The sequence below is a fragment of the Mustela nivalis genome, assembly GCF_964662115.1.
Source record: "Mustela nivalis genome assembly, chromosome: 6".
Taxonomy (NCBI): Eukaryota; Metazoa; Chordata; class Mammalia; order Carnivora; family Mustelidae; genus Mustela; species Mustela nivalis.
In genome coordinates, this window is record NC_139025.1 from 133805073 (window position 1) to 133828300 (window position 23228).

The following is a 23228-nucleotide window of genomic DNA, read 5'->3' on the forward strand; positions in this document are numbered from 1 at the left end:
GGAACAAAACTGTTTTCTCATCTCGAGCTCTCTTTAAAGAATTATTATTATGGGATGCCTGGGTAGCTCAGTTCGTTGAGCAGCTGTCTTCGGCTCGGGTCATGATCCCAGAGTCCTGGGATCGAGTCCTGCATCGGGCTCCTTGCTCAGCAGGGAGTCTGCTTCCCCCGCTGCCTCTGCCTCTCTGCCTGCTTGTGTGTACTCTCTCTCCCTCTCTGGCAAATAAATAAAATCTTAAAAAAAAAAAAAAGGAATTATTATTATGCTTTGCTACAAATTTCCTTATGACCAATTACCAACTGATGCAATAGAAAAATTAATCAGAATCAATATGCATGAATAAATCCATCAATTGGTTTAGAGAGGGAAGATAAATATTTAGGAGCAAAACTAAAGTGTCCTACTGATAGCCCCAGCTTGACCCTCATGTGAAAAAGTGGAGGACATTTGGGTATAAACAAGCATGCCGCTAATCAGACAGTTTTCTTTCCATGCAAAGGGGTAAATACTTGAACGTGCCAACATCACGATACAACAGTTGGTCCCAGATGATGCACATACAAAATGACTCTCCAGTAAAATGTGAAGAGGACAGACATGTGACTGGGTATGAGGAAAATAAATACTCTTTACTTGGAAGGGATTCACATTCATATCCCTACTTGGAAGCAGGCCTGCTTCCAATGGCATGAGTTGCAAGCAGCATGGGAAATTACAAAGCCCACAAGGTTATCATTTGCCTGGACATAAAGTCAACCACCAGCCAGTGGAGATGGAATTGAATTCATTAGCCCAGACCCTCTCCACGTATACCCTCCTTGCTGAGGCCATCCATTCCAACCAAAACCTAGCTCTGAACCTTGGAAATGGCAGAAAACATTTGTGTTCTCAGCATTTATCACTTCCTCTTTCTAAAATATAAGCTATTTTACAAAACTAATATATATTAATTATAAGAATTGTGTAAATTTATAAAAAAATGTTTAAGAACACAGTTTTTATAATATTACATTTTTTTAAACAAGTTAAAATGAATCTCTAGTTTTTAATGTACATTTGTATTTGCTTATCTTGTGAAAACAGGATCAGAGTGTACTGGATAAAATTAGGGACTCCAGAGGCAGATGAACTGAGTTTAAATTCCAATTCTGCCTCAGATGGGCTGAAAAACTTTGGACAAGTTATGTAACTCCCTCTGGTTTGTCAGTTTCCTAATCTGTAAAATGTGAATAATAAAATGATACGTATCTTAGAGGTTGCCATGAAATAATCAGCAGAAAGCAGTAAAGAACAGTGACAAGCAGAAATTGCTTGCTAAATAAAATCTTTTAGTCATATTAATTTATATACTTTTTAATCACTGGTCTTTTAGATTAAAAAAAAAAAAAGACAGAGGAAACATTCCCCAATGTAATAACCAATTCTGGTACATAATATAGAATAGTTCTTCTATTCTGTATTATTCTATATGAAGATTACATAATTAACTTAACCAATCCTTCAATTTTTAATCATAAACATTGTGTTCATTTTATACATAGCTAACTGTGTGTCCATGATGCATCCCCCAAAATAAATTCCTAGAGGTGGAAAGGTTGAGTCACAGGATATACCCATTCTTGTGGTTTGGGCCAAGTATTGCCAGTAAGCTCTCCTAAAATGTGATATTAATTTCTACTCCTAGGCTCAATGAATAAGCCTATCCATTTCCTTGCAACTTTGCCAACTGCAGGCATTTTATTTAATATATAGCAATTTCATAGGAAGAAAATGGCCTCAGGTTGTTTTAATATGTGGTTTTTTTTTTTTTCCTCCAACTAATGAGACTGAACATTGTCTTTCGTATATTTATTAACTGTGGGCCACAGTAGGACTGGGAAGCCAGACTTAGATTCAATTCCCATTTCTGGCATTTAGCATCTGTGTGGCCATGAGTGATTACTATATCTCTCCCAGGCTCAGTTGCCTCTCTAAAACAGACACCTAGCATATAAATGCTCAGAGATATGTGTAGATTAGATTTTAATCCATTTTATCAAAGCACCTTCTAACAAGGCTTGTACCAAGTCACGTTCCCTCCAACAACATTGGAGCGGGTCCTTTGTTCGTCATCACTGGTAAAGAAAAATCTTTACCATATTTGTTAATCCAACTGCTTAAACTAATTTGATCATTTACATTATTACCACAAGGATGATGAAGATGATACATTACACTGTAAGTTGGTACTGTGTGCTACTGTCCTCACTTTACAGTCCTCAAATCATTTAAATCCTTACCACAGCCTCTAAGGCAGACATTATCATTATCTTCATTCCATCAAGGAAGAAAGAGACAGAGAGGTTAAGTAACTTGTCAATAATCACACAGCCAATTAGGAGACAACACTGGGGGCCACCCAGGTGGTCTGGCTCCATCCTCTGCACTTTTAAGGACCCTGATCACTACTGAGCAAGCAGGAGCCATTCATACGTTTATTAGCTAGTTGGATTTTCACCTGTTTGAATTAACTTTTCTGTTAGATTGATTTGTCTCTTCCTTACAGAATAAAACACAAAAACCTTCTATGTTAGTGATATTATCCATTGGTTTCTACATTGCAAGTATTTCTGACCTTGTGTTTTAATTTACAATGGCAATTTCTGTTGTTACCATGTTGCCATCTTCAGATTTTTTTTTTCTTTTCTCATTCTTGGCTTTCATGTTTATATAGGCCTTCCCCATCATTTTAACAGTTTTATTTAGGAAGTTTGTTCCAAGTGTTTGACCTTTAATTCATGGCAAAATCGCGACTGTGTTCGACGTACCACACTGATGCATTTTTCCCTGATGAGTAAGCAACTGACTTTCCCAGAATCCCTTTTACAGTGATCACTTTGCTTATTTTTTTCCATCGTCTTTTCTCATGTCTTTTTGTACAGTTCTAGAACTGTCCTCACATAGGTCTTAAGCATTATAGTTGTTCTTATTTCCTGATGTTAGATTCTTTAATGCTTTGAGTGTTTTGAATGTTTTCCTAATGGGCAAGGCCACTGATTTTTTTTTTTCCCTAATTTTGATCTTGCTTACACCTCACTGAACTTTTTTTTATTTCAAGATGCTGCTTATTAATTTCCTTTATATTTATGTATAGATGATAGCTGACATCAGATAGCTAATATTATTTTCATTAAAATAAAAACGACATATTATTAATAATATATAACACATATTGTTAATGTAATTAATAACATAAAAATATTTCTTCTATTTTTACATTGGCTGGGTCTGACACAAAAGCTTAATTTGTAAACATAGAACTTCATTAAATTTGAAATCTAATTGTTCAACAGTTAAGTCTGAGATTTGTTATGATTTTGATAGATCACTGCAGTATTCACCAAACACTAATTATTAGACTACTTTTCTCATCATCAAGAAAGGATGTTAAATTTTATCAAGTGCCCCTTTCACTTTATTGAAATTGCCAAGCTTTTTTCCTCCCTCAATGTATTAATAATATAAATCACACAATTACATTTCTTAAATGTGCTTTCATGGTCTTCCATGAAAGGTACATGATTCCCTTTATTTTAAATCTGTGTTTTTTTATATCAGAATTCTTCTAGTGTCAAAATCAATTCACAAATTTTCTGTTTTCTTTTATGTCCTTAATCCATTTCAGTAATGTAAGAATGCCTGGGCCCTTAAGGTTTTATAAAACTTACTCATTAAACAATTTGAACCTGCTATTTCCTTATTTGGAGGAAAGGATGCAGGGAGAAAAGGGTGGAATTACTTGATGATTTTTTTTCCTGATATTTCAGTACCTGATATTCATGTTTCTCTAATTATAATTTTTTAAAAGATTTTATTTATTTATTTGACAGAGAGAACACAAGTAGGCAGAGAGGCAGAGAGAGAGAGAGGAGGAAGCAGGCTCCCCGCGGAGCAGAGAGCCTGATGTGGGGCTCAATCCCAGGACCCTGAGATCATGACCTGAGCCGAAGGCAGAGGCTTTAACCCACTGAGCCACCCAGGTGCCCCTAAAATACACAGGCGCCTATGTATTTTAAACATAATTTTACTTGCTATTTTTACATATTATTTTTTTCCAAATGGGGAGCTGTATTTTATGTATAGTAACCTGGGGAGATCTTAAGTCTCAGTAACACCCACATTCCCCTCAAGATATATCCCTACTGAAGTTTTTTTCCATACTCTTCAGTAAAATTTAGTTATGTTTTTCATAGTGATGCCCATATTTCTTATTTCCTTATTCTTCACAATAAATGCTTTACTTTTTTTCATTAGCCTTTAACTGGACTCCCCATTTCACTGGATTTTAGAGAAAAGCATACTCGGGTTTATCAGATACACAGTTCACGTATTACCTACATTTTTCTTTTTTTAATCTTCATAAATTACTCTCTAGCTTTCCTAATTTTACTTAGTGTATCTTTTGTTTTGATGTTTAATTGATTTTCAGCCTTTGGTGTTTAATTATAAAAGCATTCAAAGGAAGGATTTCCTCTGAATAATACTTCTGGTCCTTATCCACAGTTTGTATGATAGTATTTCACTGCTAATTTCTAAAAAGTCTGTAACTGTAGTTTTGGTATCTCCATTAGCTACCTGAGACTTTTTTTCTTTCACCAACTGTTTTGATACTTGTTTCTTTTTTGTTACTAATTTATATAAATATTTATCAACACAATATAAATTGTGCCTTTTGGGGATCTTCTGAGGCATTTGTGAGCCCACGACATGATCAAAACCGAAGCCCATAGGTATTTGAATAGAATATTCTATGTATTTATGTATGTGTACATATACTACATTAGATCAAACTTACTGTTTATTCTCTAAAATTTGAGAGTCGCTGCTTTAGTAGGCCAAAACTTCATCTGACAACTTGCTGAAGAAAAGAACTTTCCAGGGTCTCATCCCCAGAAATTTAGTAGCTGTGGGATGGTGTACATGAACTTTAACTCTCAGCAAGAGCTTCATGGAATTTGGACTTTCAAACAATTGGGCCTTTAAGAAACCCCACTTGACAACCTTATTTTTTTGTTTCTGATATTTTTTTAAGCTGCAAAGATAATATGATGGTTTTGTGTTTCTAAGCTGGTAATCTTTTCTTGTATTTCAAATTTTTTGAAGACTTATTTATTTATCAGAGAGACAGGGAGGGAGAGACAGCACAAGCAGGGGGAGCAGCAGGCAGAGGAAGAAGCAGGCTTCCTGCTGAGCAGAAAGCCCAGTGCAGGACTCGATCCCAGGACCCTGGGTTCATGACCTGAGCTAAAGGCTGATGCTTAATGACTGAGCCACCCAGGGATCTCTCTTGTATTTCAAATATTTCTAATGCATAGATACACTTCGATGGGAAACTATTCACATAAAGATTCATGTCTGCTCTAAGTTTATTGGTAATGAAATCGTTTTTCGAAATGACCTCCTCTGTATGTTTCTGACTTCCCACTTACATGTAGGAGTAATACTTTTGCCCATCCATTTCTGTTTTACCACATTTGAGGCACCTCAAAGCAGCAGCTGCTAGATTTTACTCTTCTACTCAATGCAAGAGGTTTTCCATTTAATAGAAAAGTTTAACCCATTCAGCATTTGCTCAGATTTATACTTGCTTCTTGTGCCAAGACATCAGAGGGAATCCATGCAGTATTCCTTCTCTCTTAGCCTGTCCATCCTAACCAAATCCATCCACCGTACATGCTACATATGGTTCATGGTAATTCCAGCATGTGAAAGGTCTAGTTTCCAGGCCCATAGACGAATTTGCCTCATTTTATCTTTTTTTCCTTTATTTCAAAGGACATATTGGAGCAGGATCAGGCAGGGAAGAGAGTCGAATATTTATGTTTTAGCCATTTAAAAATTTTTAGGTAGCTATACATCCATAAATATTAAAGTAAAATATAAACGTAATTTGTTTTAATGGCCAAAATTTCAGCACAAACTTTAAAAAAATATATGATCGTGAAAATGTGTTTATTACAATATTCAAAACCTATCACAGGTGAAATGGGGCAAACACTTAATTGAAATGCAAATGAAGATGTGTATGGACATTTATTTGGTACAAGCCATTATAGAAAATTTGTCCCATAAAACTAATTATGTGAAGCTGTTCCTCTGCATGTGGATTCACAGAGGACGCGAGGGGCTGTGCGAAGCCTGTGCCTCTGATCAGGAACTCACCTGCCCTTGGCCTGGCTTGCGCAGGAGTCTCAAACTTGAATCAAAAGGTAGGACCTCGGGGCACCTGGGTGGCTCAATGGGTTAAAGCCTCTGCTTTAGGCTCAGGTCATGATCTCAGAGTCCTGGGATGGAACCCTGCATTGGCTCTCTGCTCAGCAGGGAGCCTGCTTCCCCTTCTCTCTCTGTCTGCCTCTCTGCCTACTTGTGATCTCTGTCAAGTAAATAAATAAAACCTTAAAAAAAAAAAAGTAGGACCTCCTTTTGATTCAAGGTCATCAAAAAAGACAACTTTTTTCTTAGGTATTAGGAAATCACAATCAATAGAGAGATGCTTTCCCTATTTTACAGAAAGCTGATTTTCAAAGTCTTTCTACATGGGGCCATTCCATAATTTCTGAGATGATAAACATATGTCTGCCTAAAAAGAAATGTCCTGGAGGAGAAGAACCCAGATTGATTTCCAGGACAAAAAATTAGATTCCTTAACTGAGAATATATGCGTTTAAATAAATCTAAGGGAATCAGATAATGTTTCAGAGGTAGTGTCTATGTAAATATCTTAAAATTCTAAAATATGTTTACTGTTTTCCAATGCATACTTACTATGTTATTGATTAGAAGATACTTGGAGTTATGTGAAAATGGGAAAAAATTATAAGTCTTCAGATGATAATCCAGACCAGTTGTAATTTTCTGTTGTTTTTAATCATGAGTGTCTAGTTTTACATATCTATATAGCCCTTATTTTTTAAAGATTTTATTTATTTGAGAGAGAGAGAGAGAGAGAGAGCAGGCAAGGAGAGAGGAAGAAGCAGACCCCCTACTCAGCAGAGAGCTCAATGTTGGACTCGATCCTAGGACCCCAGGATCATGATCTGAGCTGAAACCAAGAGCCAGACCTTTAGCCAACTGAGCCACTGATGTGCCCCGTCTCTATAATATTTTTAAAAAACCACTATTTTATTAAAAAAAACTTGGACAGAAATGAAATACACAGAAGGATGACCCAGTGGCCTGGATTCTTACAATGCTGTATTATCTAAGCATATGTAAATGTTTTGAACAATTCACTGCATTAACAGATATACTGATTTTACAACATGGATTTTAAATGAGCCAATCGTCAGCCAGCACATTCACCCTGCTTTAAAAGACACAGTGAATTCAGATCAGGCTTTTCATTTAACAGCCTGAAATGCACTTAGCACATTATCATTTTGAGACAGATTAAAAGTTAAAGTACATTCAATACTTTATACTTAGATATTTTGAAATGTAGTTTGCATTTTCTCTGAAAATGTAAATCAAGTTTTAGTTTATGACTTGATTAAAGAAAATGTACCCTTGCAAAAAAGAAATTCATACTCTCCTCCAAGAAATACAATTTTTGTTTTTAAATAGAAAAGAAGGCATTATTGAATACTATTTCATATCCTATAAAGGCAACAGAGAAGCACTGGCTATTCCATTTTTATAATTCTCCCTCATATGAAAAAAGCAGAGAAAGCAGACCGTCTCCTAAGAGGCATAAAACCTGAAATATAAGAGTTCTCTCTTGGATGCTTATTCCTCCAGGAAAAGTCTCCCTCCCTCTGTAACTTGCTTCATACTAGAGCCAAAACTTTCTTCTTAGTTAACAGCTCTGAGATCTCCATCCCCAGGCTAAAAGCCTTCAGGTTCTCCTTGCTAATAGAATAAGCCCCAGCCTCCCTCAATCCTTCGTGAGCAGCCCTCCGTCCTCCCTCTCCGGTCTCCCTGCTCACTCTGAGCACCAGGCAACAAAAGCCCCTCTTTGCTTCCAGAAGGTGGCCTTTCTCTTACCCCCAGCTTCTCCACGCCTCCTCTACCCTCTGCTTGGAATGACCATCTTTCTTTACCTCACCCACGAGTCATGATCAACACCAGGTCCCCTCTAGGCCAGCTCAAACTCCCCACTTCCTCAAGTCTTCCTAAAATTAAATCCATTCCTTCTGCTCTATGTTTTCTTTTTCCTTTTATGTAACACTTGATATTTCTGTTCTTGCATAAGCCCAGAGAACGAGCTGGTGGATGCTACAGGGGAGGGAAGTAAGGGATGGGCAAGTGGATGGAGGGAGTGGAAGGTCATCACTTCCGGTTACAGAAGGAGTTAAGTCATGGGAATGTAAGGTACAGCATAGGGATTATAGTCAATGGTACCGTAACCATGCCATCTGGTGACAAGTGGTAGCTACATGTGTTAGCACAACATAACACAGACTTGTTGCATCCCTGTATTGTCCAGCCATATGATATTCTATGTCAACTGTACTTCTGTTAAGAAAAAAAAGCATTTCAGGTCTTCTGTGTTCATCCCACAGGCATCACCCAAGATATGCAAGTCTTCAACTCTGTGTCCTACCTGTCCATACTCTATCGCATTAAGACCAGTGGTTGCGTGAAGAACATCTTGGTTCTTCCTTTCGGCCTCATTTCTACTGAACAGGGGCTCACCGTGGCAGGAAAACATCCACTTAAGGAGCCCAGCTCGGACACGAAACTGCCTACTTCCAGCCTCTACTACCTCCCAGCGCCAGGACCCTCGTGCACCTCAGCTCCCACTTTTGTAAACAGCCATGATACTAAAGCATGCCGAATAAGGTTTTCAGAAAATTAATGATTTCACATATGATACATGCTTCACCTAGGGCTGGTTAGTGAAGCACGATGCAACAGATACTAAATAAAGACCAAAAAAACAAACAAACAAACAAAAAAAAACAACCAAACAAAAAACCAAATCTAAATAAATGCGAAAACATACTCTCTAAATCACAAGTTGGAATTACTCAAAAACGGAATGATTGGTGAACTAATGAACAACTGAAAACCTGCCTCTTACGGATACTGAGGGTTATGGCGTTTTTTTTTTATCATACATATAACTGCACTTCAGGTAGAGAATGATTTCCTTAGGAGAGTACGTGTAGCAGGTGGACCACTGACCATCAGGAAGGGCCAAAACAGATCCTCTGCAAGGTCTGATCACTTGGTCAGTGGGTAGGTCAAACAATGGGAAGTGAGTCTGAGTTGAAATGGCCACACTCTAACAGATTCAGCTTAACATTCCCGGACCCCCGAGTCCCTCATGAGAACGTGGCTCAGGCCACACTGCCTTTAGGCTTTATGTGGTAGAGAACAGTCAGGGCTGGATTTATTTCTCTGTGTGCCACAGCCCTTTCATGTTAGAAACAGAGAGCACAGACCAAATCAAGCACTCCCTGCCCTGACACTTTCCTGTGGCTCCCCACCAACACTAAGAGCATGCCAAAGTCCTTCAGACGTTCAGACTGGCAGCATCTTATCGCTTTCTCATGACATTTGTCCCTGTGTCCTTCCTTATTCCACATTTGTGATTGCCCCCCCAACCCCCTCCAAGAGACTCCATTCTATCCACACTGTCCACGCCAATATGTCTGGGACTAGACATTCAGGGTACTGCCTTAGAGCCTTGGAATGTGGAAGCCGTCCTGCCTGGAACCATTTCCCCAGATAGCCACAGGGTTTTCTTTCTCACCTCCTTAAGTTCTCATTCAAATGTCCCCTGGAGTGAGGTCCTTCCTGGACAGCCCATGGAGAAGTGCACCCCTTCCCTGGACATAATCTTGGAGCTTTGATTTCTACGGGGTACCTTTCACCATCTAATATGCTGTCTTGCTTTTTGTGGACTTTTTTGTTTGTTCTGTATACTGACTCCTACAACCAAAAGGTAAGTTCTAAGAGAAGATAACTTCACCGCTGTCACTGTTAGAGCTAAACTAAAACTAAACTAAACCTAAAACGATGAGCAATGCATGGCATAAAGCAAACACTCGATAAAGACTCCTCAAACAAATGAATGTATAGATCATGGGCACCTTATTGGCAACCAGAATAAAGTTAAGGGGGTCAGAGGCTCTTTGCATTTAAATGAAATTTTTCATAGAATCATTCTACCCTGCATCTTGAAAGATATAATGCGAAAACGGCACCAACTTGGGTCAGTGGTTCTCCACCAGGAGTGATGTTGTCCCTCCTCGGAACATTGGCAAGGTCTGCAGACATCTTTGACTTGTCACTACAGTGATGGGTGGATGGGTCCCTCTGACATCTATTGGGTAGAAGTCAGGCATCTGCTAAACATCCCAAAGAGCACAGGAGTGCCCCACAACAAAGCATGATCCAACCAAAAATGTCAATCATGGTAAGGCTGAGAAACCCTATACCTGATTTAGCCAGAAGTAATTTCTTAGATCTAACTCAACAGCATTGAGACATTGTACATCAAAAGGGAAGAAGGGAGGGAAGTAAGTGGGTTAATTTTTTGGTATTATAGAAAACTAACTACACGAAACTTTTACATGTAAAACAGAGGGAGGTTTAAAATCACACCAAGGAGTGTTCACCCAGCAAGGAATAAAATATGTTACTACATATTTATCTATTAAAAACAAGAGGACAGGGGCACCTGGTGGCTCAGTTGGTTAAGCATCAGACTCATGATTTTGGCTCAGGTCATAACCTCAGGGGCCTCAGATCAATCCCCACATGGGGCTCCACACTCAGTAAGGAGTCTGCTTGAGATTCTCCTCTCTCTCTCCCTCTGTCCCTCACCACACACACACTCTCTTTCTTTCTCTCAAAAATAAATATTTTTTAAAAATCAAGAGGAGAAATGTCTCTGTCCCATCTAAAAGAATTTGAGGAAAAAAAAAAAAAAGAAACTGAATTGTAAAGGAGGGTCTTCCCTTTAGACCTCTCTAACATCGTATTCCATGCTCTTGTTACATGTATTAATTCAGGAATAACTGACAAAGCTGTAGCCAAAAAGAGAGAGAGAGAGATCCCACATTGCCATCTCCTCCTGGAGAGTCGGTGTGGTCTGCTGCTGATGGCTCTGAGTATTTGGCAGGAGCAGAACTGACAAGGGAGAAGCTGCTCCACCCCTTCTCTTAGAGGAACAGTCGGGATAAGAGAACTTGGGGAGAAATTAACCAGGCAATCAAAACCCATAGAGATACTGAGAGATGTAGCGCTTCTGGACTGTAAACATCGTGTGAGCTAGTCTAATCTCATGGTTAGAGCACAGACTCTCCTGCTACAAAAATGTACTAGTAGCTTTGGAGAAATAAGTCTTTGGTAAGAAGTAAATAAAGCCTTGTTGACTGATAAGACCGTGACATCTCTACAATGAAACATTAATTGTTGAGTGAAAAACTGAAATTCTCTCTTCTGGAAGAGTACATTTGGTACAAACATTAATGTCCCATTAATAGGTAAATTCAGATCCCAGCTTCCCTCCTTTGCCCATGTAAAGGTATCATGTGGTACTTTCTCATCTGATGTCATAGAATATTATTTCATTCAGCTCTTAGCTTACTCTAGTATGTTATCTTTTAACTAGACTACTGAAATGGCACTTTTTCCAAGAGAAGCTCTTTGCTCTCTTCCAGAAAGCATTTTTTGAGGCTGAAAGCAAACCCTACTACTATAAAGACAAATAGAACTTTTGAGAGAATGGTCTTCAGTAGAGCTAGGAAAAACTTTGCAGTTACCAGGAATTAATCTTTGAAGAAATGGGTAGTAAGGAGATAATAAAGGGACATGTGTATGTTTTCATTAACAAATGGAAAATCAGTCATAGATCTATATTCCTTGAAACCAAACAGAAACCCCCACTAAAAACGAATTGAAAGACTAGTCAAAATGTTCTTGTTGGTTAAACCAATATCCAACTACATGATTGTTACTTTATATCTGAAACTACTGAAAAAACTGGAAAACGTTAAGGAATAAAATAGTTGTTTCCTGCAACAGCTAGGAGGATCTTTTCCCCAGATTGACAAAGATAGAACAACTCTAGATCATAGAAACTTGTCAACTGTAAAATGACTTACGAACTGGGTATTAACTACAGTAACTTACGGACAGCAAGGGAATGGCAACTTTTCCAAGAAAATCAGGAGGTTTATCTCCATCTTCATCAAAGACTGTCACTTCCAAAACATCATGGATATCTTTAATAGGACTGAAACAAGAAATTTACTATGTATTATATACAAAAATACACAAGTGGAGTCTGTTCCATGAAGATCTGAAAACACGGTTTCACTAATTAAGCCTGTATGTCCTTAGAGTATAAAACTACCATTTAATTAAATTCCAAAAATTAAATCAAACTGAACTGTATTCCCAAACCTTCCATCATAGAAGATTCAGACATCCATATGAAAAAAAAAGTCAACTTTTTTTACTATGACATTTTCCATGTATACATGCACTCAAGGATAGAACTATTAAAGAAACAGGAGGATAAAGAAAAAGAGACAGAATGAGGAGGGTAAAAGGCTAGTGATTTCAAATAGGCAATAAGATTTGCTTTACATTAAATTAATTAAAAAAATATATTAATGAAGAATTCCCTTTGGGGAAAGAAGGTGATCAAAATCACTATTTGCTGAGATCCACAGAAAGCTTCCCATTGTTGAAACACAAAATATTAAAAGTCCCATGCATATTTAGAAACATTTTTTTATGTGGACCAGAAACCAAACATCACCTATAATGAGAAATGGAGCCATGGTCATCAGCAGTGTTTTGAGCAAATAAGAATCTCTTTCATATGGCAGTTTGCAAACCTGCTCAGGCAAGTTAATCCACTTCTCATAGATCCTTGGGAACTTTCTCTCATCAGTCTTTTAGTTGTCAGAGTATAAGTCTTTCACCTCTTTGGTTAAGTTTGTTCCTAGGTATTTTATTATCTTGGTATAATTACAAATGAGATTGTTTTATTATTTTTTTCTTTCTGCTGCTTCACTATTAGTGCATAGAAATGCAATAGATTTCTGTATAATGATTTTGTATTCCACAACCTTAACAAATTATTTTATCAGTCCTCATACCTTTTTGTGGAATCTTTAGAGTTTTCTATATTATGTCATCTGCAAATAATGAAAGCTTTACTTCTTCCTTACTAATTTGGATGCCTTTTATTTCTTTTTCTTGTCTGATTGCTGTGGCTAAGACTTCCAGTGCTATACTGAATAAACGTGGTGAACGTGGACATCCTTGTCTTTTTCCTGTCCTTGGGGGAAAAGCTCTCATTTTTCCCACTGACTATGATGCTAGCTGTGGGTTTTCCTATAAGGTCTTAATTATGTTGAAGTATATACCCTCTATGAATGGATGTTATATTTTGTCAAATATCTTTTCTGCATCTATTGAAATGATCATATGTTTTTTATCCTCTTAGTGATGTGATGTATCACATTGCTTGATTTGCAAATATTGAACCATACTTGCATCTTTGAGAATAAACCCCATTTGTTTGTGGTGAAATTTTTTTTTAATTTATTATTGTTGGATTCCATTCACTAATACCTTGTTGAGGATATCTGCATCAGAGGTACTGGCTTTATAGTTTTCTTTCTTTGTGGGGATCTGTGTTTGGTCTCAGGGTAATGCTGGCCTCAAAGAATGAATCTGGGAGTTTTCCTCCCTCTTCTGCTTTTTGGAAAAGTTTGAGAAGAATATGTATTGACTCCTTTAAAGGTTCAGTAGAATTTACCTGTGGAACCACATGATATTGGACTTTTGTTTGTTGGGAGGTTTGTGATGACTGATTCAATTTCAATCCTTGAGAGCTTTCTATTTGGAAATCATCACCCATTCAAAACATATTCATTCAGTTACAAGCACAGCATTTCTTCAGTGTTGTGAGGGCAGTGAACCACCATTTGACCCAAATCAACAGGTGCCTCCCCTTGATGGCCAGATACCTCAGAGTCTAAAGCACGCTAGGAAATAAATCTAGCCTTCTAAATGCCTGAGTTTGAAAGACTGGACATGGCTTCTCTGTGGGGGAGCTGGTCTTCAGACAAGCTGGAATACAAAGACACTTTGGGATTCGTTGAGGAATCACAGATAATCTATATTTTCCAAAAGAATCTGCCATAATATTAGCCTTTAGATATTACAATAATGCTATAACATATAAACCTGAATTTAAGGCAGGTCTTCATTTGTAATTTTCTTTAACCCAGGAATGGATTAGTCTGGATAAATGGAAGTGTCCGTCTACTCACAGATTAATTGAGCTACCGAAAGATCTACTTTACAAAGGCCTCCTATAACCCTAACCCTTGCAGTTCCAAATGGCTTCTTCTATTATTAACACTATACTCTATAAAATGAAAGGATAAAAGGTTTTCAGAAGGAAAAAAACAATAAAATTCATTCTTTGCACATAAAAATGGATAGAAAGTTCCACTTAAGAGCCCCAGTCTGCCCCACACATATCAAGGATAATTGATCTCTAAGTTAAAAACACTCCTTGATATTCTGGAGGCTTAAGAAAGCACTTACAAGGTAAAAACTTTGTTCCACTCGGGGTTGAGGTTTTTGTAGATGGTGTGTGTCTGAAGTCGGTCGTTGCCTAACTCCAACAAGCAAAAAGGATCACTCTTCCCTGGAAAGAGAACATAGGACATTGGTCAAGGCAAAGGCAGTTCCCTGATCAGAGACAAATGAATCTCAGAAGTAGAAGAGGCCAAGTGAGTAAAATCCAGGCAGGTTTATACCAATAAAACTGTGCTTGCTGAAAGCAAAAGCGAGCATCTCTTTCCAGCGAGGCTTGTGAGGGAGTTCAGGAAACGGAGAGAACCTGTTAGTTCGGGAACTGTAGCATACTTAATGAACAGGGATGGATACATAACCCAGATGCAGCCTTGAGAGTCACTGACCACAACAGGTTGCATAAAAGCAACCATCAGTCTCACACATGAGAGAGTTGAGTTTTGTGTTGTTTTAAGATTTATTTATTTATTTGAGAGAGAGCATGAGAGGAGAGAGGTCAGCAGGAGGAGCAGACTTCCCACCAGGCCGGGAGCCCAATGTGGGACTCGATCCCGGGACTCCAGGATCATGACCTGACAGCCGCCCAACCAACTGAGTCACCCAGGTGCCCCAAGTTTTGCGTTGTTTTAATACAGAAGCTCCTGTCCATTTCCTGCTTAAGTTCTCCTTGAGTCAATATAGGAAAGTACTCCGCTATGCAGGAAGCCTATGGTAACCCAGAGGCTTCTGCAAGGTCCAAAGAGAAGAGACGAAAACTATAAACACGGCTACTAAGGAGCTAAAACTGCCCTGTGGGGGGAGTGACCACAAACACATATGATCTGATATATTCAAATACATTATGAAAATACAGAGGATGCTACATTTTTGCTGCTCATAAACATGAAAAAGTAGAATTCCACAAAGCAAGTCCAACATTTTTATCTTAAAAAAAAAAAATCTTAACCCCGACTTCTCTCATCTCACATCTTCCTTTTCCACCCCACCTCATACATCCTCCAAAAGAAAAAATAAATAAATAATAAAGTTAGAAAATCCAAAATCCAAAGTGGGACCCAAAAAGTTATTGCAAACAAACAAACAAAATGCTCTCCCCTTTCATTGGGTTTGACAGTGGGACCCAGGATCGGAAATGTCAGGGACAGGATGGACGGCTCTATAATGTCCACACAACCAAACACATTGCCTGCCTCTGCGGCACAGGGATGCTTTACGAAGCAGTGCGTACTAAATTAATTGGGGGCATGAGGACAGATGTTCTGCCAACAAATGGCCAAGGAATCACAGGCCAGGGTCTAATGCCGAGAGTCCTTGGGCTTCTTGACCTACTGGCCTACCATTCAGGTCATGAAACCTACATCTAATTAACTTAATATCCAGGAGCTCCGAGGTACAGCACATCAATAGACAGACTGACAGGTGAAAGAGACTCCAGGAAGATTCTATGTCAAAAATAGAAAAAGAGGAAGAACAGATACACGACGAAGGAGATTCTGTTCAACTGACTAGTGTTCTAGACACGTAGATGCCTGGCTAAGCTTTTAAGCCAATCCTATGATCTCAGTGGCCAGTAGACAATGACCAAGTCATGGACATAAATGAATGAGTTGGGGTTGTCAGTTTTAAACATGGAAATGCCCCCTGTCTCAATTTAGCGAAATAATATCAGAGAACTCTCAGAATCATGGCCAAGATTGGAAAATCAGGCTGGAAAACTACAAGAAACCCAAGGAGGGTTAAAAATACTCAGGCACGAGAACCTCCGTCACTCTCCCTCCCCAGGAAAAGTCTGGCTTCTGCTTCCCAGGAAAACTAGCCTCACAGGTCCTCGTGTTGCTGGACCCTGGGTATGGCTGCCTCTAACAGGAATTATCCACCCCTGCTTTTTTGCTGCCCTTGATGCAGAGGCAAAGACCTCCAAGAAGGATCTAACTGCTCTCGCCTCATCAAGCACCCAGGCCCTAAATGCCAGTGCTCAGAAAAGAAGGACTGGCTTTTCACCTTCTGTCCACGCAAGGACGCTCTGATCTCTTCTCCAAAACATGCGACAGGAACCTCTCCAAATTTACAAGGGGTTTAGATGCTGGGCAGCCACAGTCAAAGCAACACAAAACCCATTCCTCGGCATCTCACAAAGCAGCCTTGCTTACTTAAGGCAAGTAAGCTTTACTCTGGGGAGTGTGTTTTGCAGGGCAAGGGGGTAGGCTCTGGGAGGGGAGGAGCAGCGGACAGAGGAGGGCAGATTTGCCTCTTTCAGAGCCAGGAGCATGGAAGGAACACGTGCTCCCCTCTTCAGGCTCAGGGAGAGGACACCGGCTCCCTCGACCCATGCTGAAGCAGCCACTTAACCATTTGTCAGTAGGTGTCAGGGCTGCTCCTCCAGAAACCCCAACATGACATGCCATCACCACTCTCTCCTGGGAAACCATCTAACACTTTTAATGAAAGCCCTGGGGTTCCTCCACAGCAGGGCTGAGCCGTGGCCGGTCCTGTGCACGCACAGGTGGGCTGGAACTGTGGCCCCCTCCCTCCCAAGCCAGCATACTCTTAGCTGTTCCAGCTAATGAGGAACAGACTTCCTTCCAGAAACCAGGAACTTCAGTTATGCGTCTCCAAGGAACACACGGCACCAACTCTCTGAAGGTGATTCCATCAAAGCTCATTAAAATGCTGCATTTATTAATACTACAATATAAACAGGCGGAGAGGAGGAAGGAGAAACAAAGACATTAAAAGATGTACAGAGTCACTTCTTTGCACTTTACAGATTGCTTTCTCTCCCTTAAAAGTTTCCAGATAAAAGGGGATTTTCTAGAATTTAAATAATGAATACATTCACTGGAGATAAAGATGACGTCCCATCATAAATGAGATGTCCCAGTGTTCTCCCAATGGTACTGAGCAAACAGCACCAGACAGACTGACGTATACATACCTGGGTCTGCACTTTTTGCCTCTGGTCCCCATAGTTCTCTAGGTCAAACAGTCAGATGACATCCTGTACCCCCAGGCGGCTTGTCACCTGGACACGGATACATCACTGGCGATTTCAGCTCACGGACCTGTTTAGCACTTTGCCCTCAATAGGCTTTGCTACTTTTCAACACCATTTTATAATCCGTTTCTATTCCTTGGATGGCAAGTAGAGGTTTCTCACTGAAATAATTTTACTTTCATGTCAGTTTCAGAAATTGAATGGAAGTAATACACATACTGCAGAGGTCCTACCACTCAGCTGACAGATATTTTTTAAGCACACACTCTGCTCCTGGCACTGAACCAGGCCATGATGGACACAGCCCACCAAGGCATGACTTCTAAGGGACTCTCATACCAATCTCTGCTTTTCAGCAAATTTCACCTTTCCAGTGAAGGCCTTTCTTGTGTTCCCTGCCCAGAGACTGCATTGCTCCCGTTTCTGCTCCCCGACTGTGTGTTTTCCTTACACGTCTCATATTCCACATCTGCACATTCCTGGTCCATACTCAGTCCTGTATTTCATTTGAGGGTCTGACGCAGGCACACCCGAGGCGTGCATACCCCTCCCTCCCCCAGGAGGGAGGTGTGCCATGGTCAAGAGTGCCATGCCCCAGTGAGAGGGTCCAGCAGGCTCTTCGCAGCCAGCACTATCTAGAGGGGCCCACCTGGCTCCTTCTGCTCTAAGCGGGTAACCATGGGTTAGGCAGCTTCTCATTCAGTCCTCACATCATCTCCAAGAGGTGAGGGATACTCATGCCATTTTGCAGAAGAGGCACCTAAAGTTCAGAGAGATTCAATGTGGTTGGTCCAAGTCCGAGAAGATCTCATCGTGCAAATGAATCTTAAAGCAGACATCACTGGGCTAGCAGAAATGGGTGGGCTCATCTTGAGGAGATAAGGACAGAGGAGAGCTTTAAATTAACAAAATAGACGGACACGCAGAGAGATACAGATACATAGTGGCAATCGTGACATGTGAGATATGGATAAATAAATGCTGAGATGAGCTTGAAGCCTTGAAGGCCATGACCAGTACTTTTCATTTAAATGCACTTCTTTAATTCTCATCCAGCAGTCAGGAGCCACCGCAGACCATCAGCACAGGGGCAGGACCAGAAGAAAGAATTTCCAGAGGAAGATAATTTCTGAAGCTAAGCACAGAGCATCACAGCACAGACAAGCTGGGAAGGTGGGGGTTGGGTAGAGGGCAATCGAGCCATGCCAGCTGAATTTCTACAAACTCTCCCTTCATGTTTTGTTTCCAACTACATGCTTATAACCCTTACTAGAGCATACTGGGGCAAATTCTAGGTGCTTATCTGAAAATCTGTTCTCTGACAATTTACCCCACACGATCCATCCTGATCTATTCCCTATTCCCAAACCCTCTGGCGAGGTTGGTGTATCTTTCCCCCACTCCCAACCAGAATGCAGAGGTGTGGGGCTCAGACAGCCTTCCTCCACTGTATATGGGATGACCAAGTCTCCTTGCAATGCTCTCTTAATCCCTACTCCCAACCAAAAACACAAAGGCCAATTAGCCTTCAAGACCTAGTTCAAGATGTATCATCTTCACAGAACTTTCTCTGCAACCACAGGCTCCCAGGAGCCTTCCCTTCCCTCCCAGCTCCTATGATGATTGATTTGAAAAATCGTAAGGCCTCAAATGAAAATTATAAGGCCTATGACGTGCCTGCTCCTTTAGTCAACAATTACTCTATGATCCCTGCAATGTGGAAAACACAGAGCTAAGAGGGATCTTCGAAGAAAAACAAACATGATGTCTATGGGTGCTGGGTCTAACTTTTCAAGTATGTCCTGCCTTCCCGAGTGGCTGCAACCTTCGGGAATCCGTAGAATGGCCTCTGCGGGGTCACCCAGGTGAAAACTTGCTCACGTTACTGCTGCAGACATCCAGAGCAAGGGGCAGACAAACCTGTATTAGGACTACATGATCCACAAAGGACGAGAAGGACTTAATTTTGCTGAAGTGTTATTGAACTAAATTTCTGACAGTCTACTCTTCTAACACAAGCACAGAACATATAAGAACTCATGGCATAATGGGCGGCCTGGGTGGCTCAGTGGATTAAAGCCTCTGCCTTCGGCTCAGGTCATAATCTCAGGGTCCTTGGATCAAGTCCCACATCAGGCTCTCTGTTCAGCTGGGAGCCTGATTCCCCGTTTTTCTCTGCCTGCCTCTCTGCCTGCTTGTGATCTCTGTGAAATAAATAAATAAAATCTTTAAAAATATAAAAAAATAACTCGTGACATAAGAATTTTTCTTCTAAATCCATTCCCGTTGCCATTCAAGTTCCAAAAACAAACAAAAAACCCAAAACATAAAACCACCATCTCCCGCTGCACTGACCCAACATCTCCCCGTTTCCACTGAGGCACCCTCGAAAGCCTTGCTCCTCTAGGCACATACTTTCTTCTGTGTTTCAGAAAAGCCCTGCAGGCTTTGAGACCTGCTGTCCCCTCATTTTAAAAGGCTTTTCTTTTACCTCTGCCTGCTAACTCAGCTCTGACATCTCAGTGAAAGTGTTGCTTCCTGCAGGAACACCAGTGAGGTGTTCCTTCCCTGAACCTTGACCTTAGGAATAGAACTGCCCTTACACCTGCCCCTTGAACAGCAGGCGTTTCAATGGTGCATGTCCATTTACATGTGGATTTTTTTAAATAAATGCTACAGTACAATACTGTAAAATGAATTTTCTCTTCCATGGTTTTCTCAATAACGTTTTCTTTCATGTATTGTAGAAATACAGTACATAACACACATACACATTGTGGTACTTGACTGTTTATCTCCCCAGTAAGGCTTCAGATCAACACTAGGCTATCAGTAGTTAGAAGTTATATGCCAAGTTTTTGCCAACTTTTAACTGCGTGGGGTATCAGTGCTTGCATACCATACCCCACATTGTTCAAGCATCTACTGTAGATGCTATCAGTGTAATTGGTCATTTCATGGGAGGCCAAAGACCAATTCCTCTCCCCTGTCATATCATCAGAGCCTACCACAGCTCCTCGCATAGAGCAGGTATATTTGCTAGATAAATTAAGATAATTACTTACTAAGCGCCCAACTAATAAGATCAAAGTGACTCCTTTGTTAATTCATAGAAGAGAAACGAACTGAGTTCATTCACGCTCAACGTACCAGTAAGTTCAAAACTGCTAAATCTTACGTAGACCCCCAAACTCTGCAAGGAGGAGAGTCCACGTTCTTTGGCAGACTATTAAAGCAGATGGTGAGCCAAAGACAGATTTATACAGTTTTTGATGTGTTCTTAAAAAGTTGGTCTTGATTCGAGCTCAGCTATCCAAAAGGTTCTCAAGGAAATTAAAAGCATTCAATCACTATTTTTAAGCTTTCTAGAAATTGCAATTACAGCCGTCCCTTTGAAAATAAGGCATCTTTAGGGGGAGAGGTATTGCTATGGCTACAACTTCAAACAGACAATGAAAACAAACCAGAAAATGGACAGGTGACTTAAAATCCCCAGTGAACAATAACTATAGGACTATTTTTCCTCTAATACAAGTAGTCATGCTTTGAGGAAAAAAAAAACAAACCTAGAAATTTACAGCCAATGTTATAATTTATAGAAACTACTTAAAAGTCATTATTACAGCATATGGCTGGAATAGTTCTATAATGTGGGATCTAAATGAAGTGTTTTGGTTAACAGTTTCTCAAAATAGCACTTTTGTGTGTAACAAAACAACTGATGAGCACACAAAAATATTTTATATGGATAAAACTATCATTCAGATTATTAAAATGTGGACACAAGCACTAAACTGGTTTGAGTATGGGAGTTTCCCCACAATGAAGCACTTTTTTTTTTTGGGGGGGGGGGGGCTTGGCTTTAATCAGGCAGTAGAAACAGAACAAAAAGAGAAAACATTTTAGATTGGTAACTAGATTTCTAAAAGTGGTTGAAAAGCCAAGTGTGATTAGAGATGCTGATAATTCTGACATTATTTAAAATTAGAAGAATTATAAACAAAATATTAAGAACCTGTGAAACTCCCCACATCAACTATACTCTAAGCAAATAAATTTAATAAAAAATGGTAATAGTTATATGTTGAACATGCAATATGTGTTAGATATGTTCATATAGGTTTTAATTACCCCTCAAAATATCCATGAGAAAACAGGCTTACAGTGGACCCAAGGCCAGCACGTGGTAGAACCAAGATTTAAAATAGTTGTCTATTTCTGTATATGTTCTACACCATAATACATAAGAATGAAAGCAAAAGGCAGAGACCGTAAAAATAAAGGGCAAAAATATGGAGACTGATTTTCATCTTTGATGAATAAAATCACTGAACTAAACGTTGATTTATTTAACGCATGAGTCACAGTCACTATTAAAGGGTTCACATCCTGAATGCACTCTACCAGGATCAGGGGAGATCAATCTTGCTTGTGGAACAGACCAAGAGCTCCTCCTAATGGCACTGGGAACTGGAAATGCCACCCAGATTTTGAGAGAGGTCATTATCCATTTCAACAATACACACTGCCCCCTTTGGGCAACTCTGCGGTAGAGGAGGAAGTGACAGAGCTCCTCAAATACAGTTAGTTCTCAAGGAGTATTTCTTGAAGATCCTGAGATCTACCACCAAGCTGGCTTTTCATAAGTTGAGACAAGCTTTAAAAGCTATTGGGACTGGGTGTGGTACATAAACAATGAATTCTGGAACTTTGAAAAGAAATTTAAAAAATAAATAGAAGCCACTGGGAAGCTATACTGGGCTCCCTGGAGAGAAGTTGGGGATTCTGGAATTAAATATATCTTTTTTCTCTTGGATCAGGCACTATTGGGTTTCTATCATGTTTATTTATCAAACAAGGCCACTTCACAATAACCTGCATTTTTTGTTGTTGTTGTCTGAAAACACTGTCTTTTCCTCTCCTCTGATAGTTATTTTGATACTAATTTGGCAGTTGTCTTATTAACCTGGAAACAGAGAAAGGGTCTAAGTGATAGTCTTATGGCCAAGAAGTCACGAAGATCCAGATATATTTGGAAACTCTGTCGTGTTTGGTGGGTGGTGTGGTATGGCGAAATGTGCCAAAAAGTGACCAGGATGAACGAAAAATCTGTGGAGAATAAGTAACTCCAGATTGGAGTGAAAATGGTATTTCCAGTTTTGTTCCTTCATTGTTTCCTGATACTTCCCCAGCTTCTCATCATAGCAGACAGATTATTATGATGAGAACATGAAAAAATTAAGATAGAATTGTGCTACAAAAAGCAGAAATATTGAGACTATGTTTCATTGTTCTATTACTTACCATCATTCTGCACTGATGTGGGCTTTCAATGCTTCCCTACTTGCTCTTTTGCTGTGAGGTGAAGAAAACTCTCCTCATTTCTGTATCCCCCATTTTATACCCAAATTTTCAATGGCTAGGAGCCATTGAAATAGTGATAACAGGTGAAGAAGTAAAGCAGAGAGAGACCAAGCAATAACCAGTCTTACCACAAGAAGATTCCCTAGAGGAAAGGATGTCAACATATAAGATTTATTTCAAAGAATGAAGAGAAGGCTTAATTAATAGGAAGGATGAAGTGTAAAACCTACATCTTGATTGTGAGAATATAAGAGTCACACTAGGTGTTGAACTTGGCAGGTACCTATGCACATGGTAGCCATCATGGCTTTAGTAC

The 23228-nt window shown here is 39.7% G+C and overlaps 1 protein-coding gene across 1 annotated transcript in view; it reads right to left on the reverse strand.

Annotated features, from left to right (window-relative positions):
• The window catches only part of MCTP2 (multiple C2 and transmembrane domain containing 2), a 646489-nt gene that overhangs the window by 84957 nt on the left and 538304 nt on the right, over window positions 1–23228 (reverse strand). The window contains 2 exon segments of the mRNA XM_082736421.1: window positions 12124–12226; window positions 14563–14665. Coding sequence (XP_082592547.1) covers window positions 12124–12226; window positions 14563–14665 — 206 coding nt within the window.